The sequence below is a fragment of the Pteropus alecto genome, unplaced genomic scaffold, assembly GCF_000325575.1.
Source record: "Pteropus alecto unplaced genomic scaffold, ASM32557v1 scaffold146, whole genome shotgun sequence".
Taxonomy (NCBI): Eukaryota; Metazoa; Chordata; class Mammalia; order Chiroptera; family Pteropodidae; genus Pteropus; species Pteropus alecto.
This window is the reverse complement of record NW_006442107.1, coordinates 13,251,784-13,267,573: the sequence shown is the minus strand read 5'-3', so window position 1 is coordinate 13,267,573 and position 15,790 is coordinate 13,251,784. Positions and strand designations below refer to the sequence as shown.

The 15,790-nt window shown below is 34.5% G+C and overlaps 1 protein-coding gene across 5 annotated transcripts in view; it reads left to right on the top strand.

The window, feature by feature from the left end:
- Nucleotides 1-15,790, top strand: part of KIAA1328 (KIAA1328 ortholog) — a 228,696-nt gene that overhangs the window by 184,269 nt on the left and 28,637 nt on the right. For all 5 annotated transcript variants that reach the window (XM_025038649.1, XM_025038648.1, XM_025038652.1 and 2 more), the window contains one exon: nucleotides 6,963-7,129. In XM_025038649.1, the coding sequence (XP_024894417.1) occupies nucleotides 6,963-7,129 (167 nt within the window). The remainder of the gene's footprint in view (nucleotides 1-6,962; nucleotides 7,130-15,790) is intronic.

Here is a 15,790-nt window from a genome sequence, read left to right as displayed (position 1 = left end):
AATATCTCTCCATTCTGTATCAGACCACTAATTTCTCTAAGCATTACCCAATTTGTAGTATTTTTATATTTCCATTCTGCTTTGAACCTTGTAGCACCCACTTTTTGGTAAGTCTTGCAGTTAAAAAGAAAGTCAGTAATAGAGAAAAATCTACAAAGCTAAAAGCTAATTCTTAGAAAATGTAAGTAAAATTAATAAACTTTTTCAAGATGATCAACATACAATAGAGAGAAAAACAAGCTATCAATATCAGGAAAGAAAAAGAAGATATCGGTGATGGCTCCATATTGTAGTGGTTAGCACATCTGCTTTACACGCAGAAGGTCCTGGGTTTGCGCCCCAAGTGGAGCCATGGACCATACCCCCGGTGCACCAGGCCCCCCGAGTGCGCCGGGGGGTGACAGGCCCCGCCTTCAGAGATCCAGTTCAAACGGCAACATCCATAGGTCAGTGGTGGAAGTGGTGGTGGTGGGCGGGGGTTGGGGGGAGCGGGGATAAAGGTGGGAAAAAAAGAAAAAGAAGATATCACCATAGATTCTAACAATATTTTAAAAATATAATTAAGGAACATTAATGAATAATTTTTTGCACGTACATTTGACAAATTAAATGATATAAATTCCTTGAAATTGGCCATGTACCAAAAATTATACCTAAAAAATAGTAGAAAATCTGAATAGCCCTCTTTCTGTTAAAGAAATTTAATTTTCGAATTAAGAAACTTCCCCAAAATTAAACTACAGACCTATGAAAATTCTGCTCAATATCTAAAGAAGAAATAATATCAGTCTTGTGAATTCTACCCAATATCTAAAAAAAGAAGTAATATCAGTCTTACACAGATCTTTCAGAGACTAGTACAGAGTTTCTCAGCCTTGGCACTATTGATATTTTGGACCAGATAATTCTTTACTTGTGGGGATACTGTTCTATGCTGTGTTAGATGTGCATTGTATAAAGACAGCATCTCGGTCTTCTACCCATAGAGGCTAATAGAACACACACCCGAAACTGTGACAATAAAAAAAATTCTCCAGACAATGCTAAATGTCCCGTGTGGCAAAATTCTCTCCTTCTACCCTACTTGAGAACCACTGTACTAGAAGAAGAAAGAACTTTTCCCAACTCCTTTTATAAGACCTAAACAAGGTAAAAGCATTAGAAGAAAATGACAGACCAATCTTCCTCATGAACATAAATGCAAAACAAAAAGTTGCTTAACAAAATATTAGCAAATTAACTCCACAAATATATAAAAAGGGTAATCCAGCTTGAATGAGTAGAATTTATCTCAGAATACAAAGTTAGGTTACATTTAAAACACAATCTGCCATATTAACACAATAAAGAAAAACATCATCTCAGGCAGATGCAAAATAAACATTTAACATAACTCTTCCAAAGCTCATTCATTATAGGGGAAAAAAATGACCCCTCATCAAATTAGAAATCTCATAGAGGATATGAACAAAGATACATCTCTTTAATGATTAACACTTTCAAGAACAAGGATGTCCACTGTTACCACTTCTATCCCACATTGTAGTGGAGATCCTAGCTAGTATGATCAAGCATGAAAAATATTCAAAAGAAATAAGTAAAACTATCTTTATTATCAAATAACATGACTCTCTACATAGAAATATCCTAAAGAATCTACAGAAACAGCTACTAAAATTCTGAAGTGAACTTAACAGAGAATTCAAGTTCAAGTTCGACATATAAAAGTACGTTTTATTTCTATGTATAGCAGTTAGCTGTCCTATAGCAATAAATTAAAAAAGCAACTAGAGTATAAAAGAAAGTATTTACAGTAGCAATTAAAACCATCAAATGCCTAGAAATAATTTAACAAAAATGTATAAAATATTTACATTAATAATTATAAAATACTGTTATACAAATTTAAGAAAACTTATATAATGGAAAGAGAGATATACCATGTTCTTGGATTAGAACACTCAGTATTGTTAAGATATCAATTTTTTCCAAATTGAAGCTGAGATTCAATGCCAGTTCATTCAAAATACCAGCAAACTGTTACAGAAATTGGCAAACATTCTGAAATTTATATGGAAATGTAAAGGGCCTAGAATAGCAAAGTCGGTCTTTGCAATTTTGAAGAATAAATTGAATGACTTATGCTACTTAATTTTAGGTATGTAAATCAAAGTTATATAATCAATACAGGGTGGTAGTCATCTTAAGACAGATAAATAGATCAGTAGAGGAGAAGAGAATCCAGAAATAGACCCTCATACTCATATGTTCAGTTGTTTTTTGACAAAGGTACCAAGCAATTCTGTGGAAAAGGCATGTCTGTTAAATAAATAATTCTGGATATACTGGATATAGATATGGAAGAAAAAAAAAAAAGAACCTTGATCTCAATCTCACATCATACCCTAAAAATTAATATGATCATGGCGTATTAGAGTCTGATCCATAGAGGGCAGTGTAGCACAGAATATCAGACCCTATGCCTGGTGGGAAGGACTTTCAGACTGGGGACTGTACTTGTGTAAGGTGCTGGAGCTTGAACCTTGAATTGACTTTGTGTCTGCTGCACCCTCCCAAGAAAATCCTAATCCTGGGGCAAGCTCTCAGTCTACTTTCTCTGTTTTCACATCTGTGCACCTGAACCCTGACATACATTTATGATTTCTGATTGTTAGGCATTCAGCATTGCAGAACAGTTGGTTTCTTGTTTTGGGTCATTTTTATCTTGAATTCCCTCAATACATACTCCAAATCTTCACCTTTCTCAATACCCATTTCTTTCACTTATAGGAATGACTTTACCTTATCCTTCATCAAGAAAATTGAAAGCGAAGCATATACTTCCTCAGTTCTGTCTCTCTCAGCCCCACCACTCTAAAGTCAGTCAGCCAACTAGCAGAAAGTGACAGTTATTGATCCAATTGCTTTCTTGAAATATCTTCCCAAATGTTGCAGAGGCACCTCAAGTTACATTTAATTTCTTCTACCCTCCCCGAACCTTCTTCTCTATATTGCTTATCTACCCAGAATTCTGCCAATCATCCTCAATTTCATTTCTCTCTTACTTTTCGCATTCAAACGCTCCTCAGGTTCTGCCAATTTTAAATACTAATTGTGTTTTTAAAGCTCTATCGTTTTCATCCCTTCGATTGCTTCTCTATTTCAGACCCTCATCATCTTTCATCAGAGCTGTTTCAGCAGCCTTTTGACTCATCCAACTTTTTGCAATCTGTTCTCAAAATGGTGCCAGAGTAATTTTTCATAAATTCAAGTTGGATCATGTCATTTTTCCACTTACAGCCCTTCAGTGACTCTGCCTTGCCTACAAGATAGAGTTCAAGCCCTTGACACAGGAAACCAAATCTTTTATGATCTGAACCACCTTTATCTGTCCTGCTTCACCTTCCACTTCTCCCCTATTCCCCACACTTTATGCTATAACAATAGCAAACTTTTTAACTTGTCCAAAATATATGATGAAGTTTTACTAGTTGATATATTTACTAATATTGTTTTCTTCTGCCTTTCATCCTTCCATCCTTCTTATCTTTTGCTTAACTGCCAAGATTTAGTTTGAATGCTTCAAGAATTTCCCTTCAGTTATACAGACAGAGTTAAGTGCTCTACTTTTCTAGTCCTGTAACAACTTGTGTTTTCCTGAGTTAAAGCATTTATCATATATTTTAAACGATCTGTTTCCATCTCTGTCTCCACCATTAAAATCACTTTTAGAAAAGGAACCTATGTTTGTATACCCAGCACCTAGCATAAATCAAGTACTCAATATTTGTTTCCATGTTTGCCCATCCCAGCTCCATAGCAAATTATCTCGCCATAGAGTATATCCTCAATAAATGGCTGATGAACAGATAAATGAATGATTGATTTGTCAGTTTATTAAACAGAAATATGGAAACTAGAAGTTGAAACAACTGAAGTTTTTCATGTGAATGACAGGGAGAATGGTGATATCCTCAAATGAGAATGGAAACAGGTGGGGGAATTAGTTTAAAGATAATGATAATACATTGCTTTAAAAGTTGGTTTGGGAGGTATGGCAAGACATCCCTTCTCAGCTTTTCAGCAGGTATTTGATCACATCAGTGGTTTTGAACAGTACTGTGGACTAGATGAATCTATTTAGAAATTGTAATTGAAGATGCAGTGGTGTGGCAAAGGCCAATGAGAAATTACTAAGAGGGAAGAGAAGAAAGACCAGGACAGAATCTTCAGAAATGTCTTCATTTAGGGGGTAGGAAGTAGAAAAGTTCCCAGTAAAGGAATCTGAGTAGAAGCCTCCTAAAACTAGGTAAATAATCAAGATGATATATTATGAAGTCAATTTCTGAGAAGTGGCCTAGTAACAAGCAAGATTGTTGAAAGAGAAAAGGCCATTACATTTGTTCTTTAAAAAATAGTTTTGGAGGTATGTCTGTTAAAACAGTTTTTTTCCTAGAAGTTTGACAGAGAAAGGAAGGAAAAGATGGTAATGTAAAAAAGATGGTGAAAGTTTTTGGTTTTTTAATTACAAAAGCACATGCCTATGAAACAAAGCATTCATAAATATATAAATTTAATTATAAAAGTCTTTCCGTCAGTTACTCTATTTTTACTTCTTTGGTGTGGTTTTTATCCATCCAAAACTTAAAAAAAAATTTATATTTTTATTTTTATAAAAATAATATCATATTATACATTCTATTATTACATACCGCTTATTTGTTTTACTTTATAATATGTCATGAAGTTTCTTCACAATAGTGTCGAGAACTACATACCTAATTCATTTTAATGGCTAAATATTATTTGTTATGGTGGATATATTATAGTTTGTTTGCTTATTCTCCTATTGAATATTTGCCTTGTTTTTCACTATTAAATAATCGTGCAATGACCATCTTTAAATATTTTCATGTTATTGATTATGTAAATCTATAGGATAACTTCTTAAAAGTAGAATTGTTGGGAGGATAAGTGTGTTTTTATTTTGTATTGACAAATCACCCACAAAAGGGCTATACCAATTTATAGTTCCTCCAGTCCTGTATTAAAATGCTCTTGTTTCACACCCTTGCTGACACTGAGTATTATTATATTTTCCCACTTAAGAAAAGTGATTTTGGTTTTAGGTTCGGGTTTTTATTTTTAATAGAAAGTCTGATCTTGCTTGTAATCCTAGGAAAGAATCCAGTTGAGAAGAGGAGGAGTTTGTAAGTTATAAGAAAAAGAGGTGATTGGCAGGCTATAGTCACAGCGGGCATGGGTCAAAATGGTATCAAGAGTATGAATAAAAGGTATGATTTTTTTCTGAGATATTGAGAGGACTAGTAGGTGGATAAAGATGGAAATAAATGCAAATGAAAGAAGAAAATTTTATATGGTTGTCTTTATTTCAGGGAAATTAGAAACCACGTCCCTCTTGACATAGAGAATTACTAGGATGATGTTAGGAATAAAAGTACAGATAAGCTTCTGTATAAAATGGGGTAAAGAATCAGGAAGCAATCAGTGTTGGGAGTGATCAGCACTGGTTGGTATAGGGAGCTCACCTGAGCTGAGAATGAATGAATTTGGGGACAGCAAGTAGTCTTGGTCATATTAACTTTTCTTTAAGAACAAGACGGGTATAGTTGTTGGATTTGCCTGGTTTGGGGGCTTCTGGGTTCAGGTACATTTATCTTATAATCACAATGAGGTAGTTTTATTCTCCTATTTTCCTATCCCATGGATAAAAGTGATATGAGCTAAGAAACACATCCACTGATGAGGTCACAAAGGAAAATAATCCCTGGGTTCTGATAAAAAAAATTTTTTTAAAATATATAAATGTAATACATTGCATTATGTCCATATAAAGCCATACTGCTACCGATATTGCTGATACTTTTTGTTTCTTTATATCACTCTGAATATAAAGCCATTTAATTTCTTGGTTTTTATTAATAAATTACAATGTAAGCAAACATTGTAATTTATTAATAAATTAAAAGTTCTGATCAATACAAACAGAAGCCCAGAGATTTTGGTGGGTTTACATGATTTGAATTCTGGTCCAGGGCCATGTGGGATTAGTAATGGATCCAGTAATGGTCAACTCTTTCTTGTCTAGAGATTACCTCTGTTTCTGGGGAATTTAAGCATCTTAATTTTTAAAATCTTACCTTTTGAGTAAAAGTCTTCTTTTTCTTCACTTTAATTTTCACATTGTTTACGGGCATGGAAAAGACAAAACTGAAGTGTCATGAGTCTATGGTGAACTTAAATTAGAAGAAAGAGGCTGGTGGAATAGTAAGGGATACATTATCAGAACATTGCCTTCTAAAAAATGAAATATTATAAGAGGAAATGTGCTAAGGTGGGAACACAGTTTATTAGAGAGAAAAGCATGTGTACGTGTGTTTATTTTTATTAAAATTCCTTTTATTCCATGTTTCCTTTTCTACTTTATAATGAAATTATATAAGGACAAAGACCACTTCGCATGCACTATTGCACTACTCCCTATATACTCTGTGTACATAATAAATACTATAACAATTGAAAATGAGAAACAAATGCATTTTGAAGCAAATTGGTGATATTTTAATCTCTGTTCATTTTTAGTACTTGGAAACATTTTAGTTATGCAGGTCTTGTTTTAGCATACTTTTTACTTCTATGGATATTCTGGTTCTTAGTCATACTCTTTGGCTTTATTAGCAATTTCATGGGTCTGAGTCTCATTTTCCTAACTCCGGATAGAGGCTTTTTGAGGATAAAGACCATTTCTTCTCCAAAATTGTTATGGCAGGACACAAAATAGACCTTCAGTAAATTATTTAAATTATACCTCAATAAAAAATGAGAAGAAAAAGAAAGTTTTTACATGAATTGCATTTTAACTTATGCTGAATTTATATGCCTTTGTGTGATCTGTACCCCTTCTATGCTCTCTGCAGCTCATTTATATTTATCTTTTTCAGTTTGTCGAAGTCTAAATGTGATGGCTGGCTGCTTGGAACATCGTCATCCATCAAAAAGTACCAAGAGTCCACCAACAGTGGAGAGAATAGAAGGGAGAAGAAGACAGTTGGATTTCAGTCACATATGGAAGATGATACCCTGTGGACATGTCAAAAGGAAGAAACAGGTAAGCTTAACATCTATAGTAGCAAAAAGAGAAGCTGTTGGAGGCAGGTAGTTGCTGGTGGCTGCTAACCATGAACTCCAGATGATTCCCTACAGGCCAGAGCAAGAGTTAAGTCTATTACAAACTGACATGTGCCTGCAAGATCATCGGTAGCACATTTAGATCAGTGAGTTACATCAGCATTTCTCTTAGAATACTCAGTGAGAAACTATCCAATTCATTCCTCTTTTGAAAGCAGAAAACTGTAAGAATTAGTCAGCAATAAGTGTGGTCATAGACATAAAATAATGTTACAAGTGAGTAAAGTGACAAGAAATTGAACATAAATCTCTGCCGGGAAAGTAAACCCTAACAACTACGGTTAATCTTCAATTAACTGAAAATATGGAGAAGGTGGAAGAAAGATCATGAATAATTCTACATTGTGGCTAAAAGAAACCTCATAAGTCTTAAGCACATATTGTCTAACCATCTTAAGTGCTGGTAATTCTTCCTATTGTATATGTTATAGATTTTTTTAAATAAATTATAAATGTGTGAAACGTTAAGTGGAGCAGTTCAATTTAATTGTTTTCTGGTTGTTTCTGAGGTGGCTTTGACTTAATCTCTCCTGGAATTATTAAGGAAAAGATTTTGGGGCAGAATGGAACAAGTCTGAGTTTCATTGTACAGAAAAGATGTACAAGAAACAAAGAGCCAAAAAGGACTTTACTACTAAGAACAAAAATGAAATTGAGGAGACTTAGTGTCTGAGATAGAATCTTCTTTACTTTCTGTTAGTAGTCCTTCGGAAATGGGAAACTCTTACCTTGGCTTCCTGCATTCTACTCATTGCACTTTGGAGAGTGGAGAACCAGTCAAAATTGGTATGGTGGTTACACTGCAAGGCTTAACATAGTCTTCTGTTAACTTGTCAACAAATTTGTGTTGTGTGTCAGCACTAAAATAAAATGACAAAATGAAAAAATATATAGTGTAATAGCAAAGGGACAGATAACTTGTGTTACTGGTTAAGACCACAGCCACATTGAAAAGGTACTTTGAGAAAGGTATCATCAGGCCAGCCCTTGCTGTGGTGGAGGTTAATCTCTCCCGGGCCCAGCTACAGAAGCCGGAAGCCTGGAAAGGGCTTGTGTCCAAAAAAAATCAATTTCTAATTTGAAACAAAATCATTTTTGACTAACAGGGGTTCAGAACCCATTACTTTTTGCTGTATAGTCTGCTGACATTTCAGCACTTTCTGTTGTGCACAATGAATCCTAATAGTCATTTTATAATGTTGCTATAGCAATCAATTTAACCAAGAGAAAGCTGTTACAATTCTGCAAAGTTTTCAGGAACAGTTTTCACTTATGGTTTTATTTTTTTCATTAAGGTTTTTATTTCTTTTCTTTTCTTTTATTCTTTTTTTTTTTTTTTTTTGGCGAGGTGGTTATAATGTGAAAAATTGAAACTTTTTCATTTTTTCAAAAGATTTTTAAGGTACTGTATTCATAGGAATTAATCTTTTTTCTACTCTTAAGAAAGCCTGTCTTGTATATTTCTTTTCTTTTATTCTAATATGGAACCACTAACAAAATGATGGTATACCTGATCACTAGGATCGCTGAAGTTGCCCCTTTGAGTTATTTGGCTTATAAGCCTGCTGGTATACACAAATTCTAGCACAGGGCAAAGTTATTGCATTGGCATTTGCTGTGACACCCAACCAAATAGGAGACAGACTTTCCAAGGTGTGCTGCAGAGGGTTTGGACACCTTTTTATCATAAGGCCAATGACCTAGCGCTAAGTGCCTAAGTTACACTGCTTGATTTAGTGTCTCCTTAATTGCTTTCCCCTCTTTAGCATGTCTGAATTTTCTAACATACTTTTCTTCTGTTTTATATTCTTTTTTTCTTTTGTTGTCCTTTAATTATTAAGTACTACATAGAATCTTTAATCTTTATTAATCAGTCTCTATCCCTCTCACCATTCTGTCAACTTTATAGGTATTAAACATGTAAGAAAGACCTGATTCTTATCTCATGTGATTGCAAAAATATCTACGGTGTTGTCAGAATTACACTTAAAATATAAATTGTTTTTAAATCATCAGTGCTTAGAATGCTCTATCTTAGTTGCTTTTTATTGAGTTATGTGGAACAAGGAGACATTACTTAGGAAAATCTAAACTTGAGTCAACAACTTTTAAGCTAAAGGCAGAAATCTGGAAATACCCAGTCTCCATTTCTCTTTTTTGCTCCCTACTCAGTGGTGTTTTTATTCTCTTCCAGCTTGCCTCGAACCTTCCCTGCCTGAGCCATCACTGATTCCCTTTCATAGTAGCCCTAAAAGCTGAGGGCATTTTTATCCTGTTATGCTAATGGACTAGCAGAGGCTGTGAGGCCACTGAGCGCACATGTTCCAGAACTGAAATGTTAGACCTCAGTGTTTGTCACTGCGCATTCCTACATAAAGCTGTAAAGCCATCCCAAAGCCCCCTACTACATTTAGAGCTACTTCCTGTTTGTTTCTCTTTCATTGATCTCTGCATCTCCTTAAAACTTTGAGTTTAAGACTGGCTGAACCTAGAGTAATTTGGATTTACCTGATGGTATTGACCATGCCCTTCATTTTATCTTTGGGTTTTTTTAGGTTAGATAACATTCAGCAGCTGTCACTGATAGAGGCTCCCTGAGGGGCTCCCAAACACATTTTTCTTTTACTGGAAGAGGATTATTTTAGACTCATCTGAATCGAAGAATAATCTCTGAAGCTCTTAGCTGTTCCTCTAAGTGAACCTGTGCTTGCAGTGATGTGGGTGCTCTTTGTAGTCCATGATGGACTAGTGTGGGTGACATGATTAAAGAAATAAAGAAGTCAGAGTATCAAAAGTACAAAAACCATTTCCATCTTGCCTCTAAGGAGTATTTATTTATGTTTCTTTTTTTATTAGCATCATCATTATGATTTTATGTTTAATCATTTGTAAGGATACCACAAGATATTATTCTGATTCCTAGAAGTCTGAACTAAAAGATCTGTTAAAAGTTGATGGCTTTATCAACAGAACGCAGACACAGGCATAGTACAGAGCTATGAATAAACCCAGACATGTAAATTAAATTGTCCTGCCCAGTCCACTCAAAAAAGGAATTCAAATGCAAGAGATTAGCGTTGAGAGTTGAAGTTGCTGTGTACGGAATAATGTCACTTAAACCAGCCTCAAAATACTATATAACTTACATATTTTTTATATTTTAAATTTTTCCCACTAAAGTATGTGTCCCATATGTTCACTGTTGTAGCCCCATCTCCTAGACCATTGATTAATATGTGGTAGATGTTCACTATATATTTATTGAGAGAATTAATATAACATTATATATATTGATTTTTCTCTGTGTCTGTGCCCCATTGTCCCACAGAACAGATCTAATGAGTTAAACCTTTTGACCTCAGTGCCTGCAGTGATTTAGTGATTTAAGAAATATATGTGCTTGTCCCTTCAAAGTCCTTATGGTGATTGATTGATAATGTCAAAGAGATATCAACAGAGTAAGGTCTTAAAAATAGCACTGCCTTAAAAGTCAAGAAAACTGTTGGGTTTTTTTTTCATTTCCTTTTATTCTAATTGAGATTTAATTTATATACAATAAAATTGCATAGGTCTTAAGTGTACAGTTTGATAAATTTTGACAATTGTATATATCCATGTAACCACCAGTCTGTTAAGATGTAGTACAAATCCATTATTCACAAAAGTTCCCTCATGTTCCTTTCGAGCAGTTCCCCACTGAGGCCTCTCTCCTTGGCCTGGAGATGGTTGTTTACTCGTTGTGTCCTCACAAGTCCTTTTCTCTGTGAGCTTCCATCCCTGGTGTACCTCCCTCTTCTTATAAGGATACCGGTCGTATTAGATTAGGGCCCACCCGTATGGCCTCATTTAATCTTAAGTACTTCTATAAAGCTTTCTCTCCAAATACAGTCACATTCTGATGTAAACTGGGAGTTAGAACTTTAACATATGAATTTGGCAGGGAGAGGACATAACTCAGTCCATAACAACTACTTTCTTTCTAATCTTTATGCTTTTTCACCCTTATTTCATACTGCCTAAGACTTTCATTACAATGTAGAATAAAATGGTAAAAGTGGACTTTTATGCCTTGTCCCTGATCTCACAGGGAAAGCAGATAGTCTTTCACCTTTAAGTATGATTTTAGCTGTAGATTTTTTGTAAATGCTATTTATCAGGTTATAAAATTTCCCACCTTGTTTTCTGATAGTTCTTATTCATAGTGAGTGTAGAATTTCATCAAATCTTTTTTCTGTACCTATTGAAATAGTCAGAGTGTAACTTCAAAAACAGCTTTGAAAAAGTTTGACATTATTTATTAAAGATAAAGAACAAATACCCTGAATCCCAGCAATTCATTTCTAGGTGTACATAGAGAGAATCTCATATATACAATGATTAACTTACAAATGTGTTCATAGCTATGTATTCAGTTAGAGTAGGCTAAACTATGGTAACAAATGGACAGGGGAAAAAAATCAATGGTTTAAAGAACAATAAGTTTCTTTCTTTCTCATGTAATGGTCCAGGATAAGAGTTCAGGGCGACAGCAGTTTTGCTCCAAAGAATGATGGCTTTGTCATCTTTTTGTGTCTTCCAAGCTCACCCTGAACATTGCAATTACACAGGGGATGGCAAACTTGGTCCATGGCCAAATCCATACCACTGCTTGCTTTTGCAAATAAGTTTTATTGGAACACAGCCATTTCCATTTTTTACATATTGTCTGTAGCTGCTTTCATGTACAACAACAGAGTCAAATAGTTGCAACAGGAGCTGGATGGCCCACCAAGCCTAGTATATATACTGTCTGACCCTTTATAGGAAACTTTTGGTTGGCCCTGCGTTAGTAGGTCTGCAAGGAGGAAGAAAGATATGGGAGAGTACATGTGGAAGGTTTGTATAGGACAAGTCCGAACTGGCACATGCAATGTCCATTAGTTTTCCTCCTGATCATACGTAATTACTAGGGGGATTGGGAAATATAATCTAGCTATATACCCAGGAAGCAGGGAAGAGTGCATGAGTGGATAACTAGCATCCTCTGCCACAGCACCATTCTTAATAGCCCCAAACCAGAAACACTCCAAATGTCCATCAGTAGTAGAATGAATAAAAAGTCATAAATGCATAGCATAGAATGCTGTATAGCAAAGAAAACAAACTGCAGCTATGTAAACATCAACACAGATAAATCTCACAGAAATAATATTGAGCAGAATTCTTGAAAAGAATATATATAATATATTTCTATATTTATAAAGTTGAAAAGCAACAAAACTAAGTCACATTTTGGGGATATATATGTAAATGGTAAAACTATAAAGAATAGAAAAGGAATAAATACGAGAACAGTGGCTGCCTTCTGCTGTTTCAGAGGGGAGAAGAGTTGTAATTGGGATGGATATTGGTGATGCTTCCAGGTGGCAATGCTGCCAGTATGTTATTTCTTGATCTGAAAAGAAGTCACACTGGTATTTTCTTTATCACTTATTCTTTAAACTAAACTGAATGTATAATATAGCTCAGCTATTTTTAAATTGAAAAATAAAACAAAGAGCCTAGAGACAGAGTTTTCCTAAACATTGAATTCTAAGAAGTTATCTTATCATGAGATATTGATTGATGGATGAGCAGACAACAGACCCAGCTATATGTAAATAGGACGTGATCCATTATGTTCAATTCCATCTGTGTATGCAAAAATGTGTGTGTTTATTTACATAAATATATTCACATATATTTACATATATAAAAATATATACATTTATATATGAACTTTATCAGCCTAATGGATAATATTCTTACCAGCACTTTTATTTTTAAAATGTGTATATTATCTGCGTGTGTATGCATAAATATAGAGAAATGTGTAGTTCTATGAATATGCATAACTGTATGTAACTATTGGTATACTAAACATTAAATCAAATTCTGTAGAAGGAATGGATGTAATTAAAAGCTGATATATAACTTTTTAGAAACTGAATAAGGAATAGAGCTTAGAGAATTAAGAAAAAGGAATAAACTTACTCTAAGGCATAGAGATTCCATACATTCCTGAAGTACATTCATGGGTCCCATTAGAAGTCCTTGGACCCTCTGTTAAAATTTCTTTAAATTGTTCCCATCAAATGTCAACTGTCTCAACTTTTGACAGAAGTATCAAAATAGAAAAAATAAGACTAATGTTCAGGCCTGATGTGATAATGACTCAGAAGATATTTATTCTGTCACTACCAGGCATTTCTCCCCTCTCATCTCTCCCACAAATCCCTCTCCTTGTTTCTGTTACTGTTTGCTCATTTTAATTTCCACTTCCATCCCCCAGGAGTCTGCCTAGACAATAATAGTAGTAATGAACTGTTTTACCTGCCTCCATTCTCTTTGTTTTTCTCTGTTCTGAATTCTGTCTCCAAAGACCAATTTGATTTTTGTATTGTCATCACTGCTGCTTTGTTTTATTTTTGAGGCCAACTAGCACAACGTTTAAGAGTTTGCAGCACACATTCAAACAGACCTCAGCTACGTTCATAACCCAGCCGTGCTCTTACTAGCCCTGCAGTGATGGACATACTGCTTGACCTTTTCAGTTTGCACTTTCTTATCTATAAAATGAGGACAATAAAGGACTATTGTAAGGATTAATGAGATAACACATTAAAATAATTTAAAGTGATTAGCAAGGTACAAAGACGTAGTGAGTTCAATAAATATTTCCTGAATACACTAAATATTTAGCCTTGAGGTTTTTAATTTAACGCTTTCACTAGTTTCATGCTCCTTATTCATGCCTATCAAAATTCTACCACCTGTATCATATCTTCCTTAATCCTATAGCCAGATGTGATCTCTCCCATTTCTTAATTCCTCAGACTTCTCATACTATACATTACAGAAGTGTACTAGCATAATGGTGAAAACTCTGGGATTAGATTATCTGGACATGAATGTTCATTCCATCACATACTAGTGTTGTGACCTTGGCAGGTCATGTAAGTCCCCTATGGCTTATTTTCCTTATCTGTAAATTAGTTACAAAAAGTAGTATCTATCACAAAGAGTTTTTATGGGGATAAATTACTAGAAATGGCCAGACTATAGAGATAGAGCTGGAGTGGGATAGAAACAGATCAGTCAGAGAGAAGATGTTGACTACAAATCTTCTCTCTGGGCACGAGGAAACTTTTTGGAGTGAGGAAATACTCTAAAACTAGATTGTAAAAATAAGTTAATACCAAGACAAAAAAATTTTTTTAACTGAGTGTGTCCATGCTTTCATAGCTGAACAGATTTATTACTATTTATCAAACTGTACACTTAAGATGGTTAAATTTGATAGTATTTAAATAATACCTCAATGAAACTTTTTTTTAAAAAAAAAAAAAAGAAAGAAAAGAATATATGGTATATGGAAAAGGCTTAGAACAGTACCAGGCACATACTAAGCATACTGTATCTGTTATTACTATGTTATACTGCCCTGGGTTATTTGTGATTCTTTACAGGATTGTTCAGAGTACCTCATTTTCTTACTCTCACACCTTCCATCCCCTCCCCCTAAACTAAGCTTGAGCTTAATCCTAGCACCAGCCCTTGCTCTTCTTTAGGTACTCAGTGAATATTTACTGACTGAATGCAGGTATGGACTAATAGAGTTTATGCCTAGGATGATAATGTACTGGTTTGGGTTGAGGATCCCACAGATTTGTGTATGCGAAGAAGACTGAATTGTGCATTAGATGGCTAGTCTTTTACATATATACATAATAGAAAGCAGTTAATATTAAAGATAGCTTTCAAATACCAAAGATCATGGTAATTGTTTTTATGCTAATAAAACTATGCTAATAGTTTTATAGGTGATTGTTTTTATGCTAATAGAACTGTGCTATAGTTGTATGACTCTTGCTTTCTCTAGGCCTGATATTCTCTTGTCACACCTAAACTGTGCCATCCCAAAGTTAGCATACTGTATTCTTGGCACTTTCGGGCTTGTTATTCCCAGCATGGCAAAGCTGTCTTTGTGTTATTTGAATATTCACCCTTTCCTCAAAGAAAGGCTGAATATTCCCAAATCTCTTCTTTAAGCAGCCAGGACAATAGTCTCCCAGAAACCTAAAGAAAACTGTGAATGAGATTCTTATAGTCTTCCAAGAAAAAGACAGAGATGTTTTGTATTGTTGGGAAAATAATATTAAGAAGAAAAAGGAGAATGTTATTATTAGAAATACTAATAATTAGAAAACAAACAAGAACAAAAAAATTTCTGTCCATTCCATTTTATTATTTAGCACTCTAGAAAATTAATGTCAATTAAACGTTGTTAGAAAGGAACAGAAACCAAATCAGCCCTAGAATGGTTAGTAGAGCATCTCTTCTAGTTAAAAAAAAAAAAAAAATTGTTTTAGCACAGTGTAGAGTTCTTTGAAAGAAACATTCCAGATTCACATCTACCTTGAAAGTTTTGGCGGTAGAATCACTTTAATATGAGGGATTTGGAGGTAGAAAGTGCTAAAATTTTCTATTTTGTCAAAGAGAAGAATGATCTTTTCCTATGATAAAGAGAATAAAATAAAGCAATCTACTGTCATGGGCATTG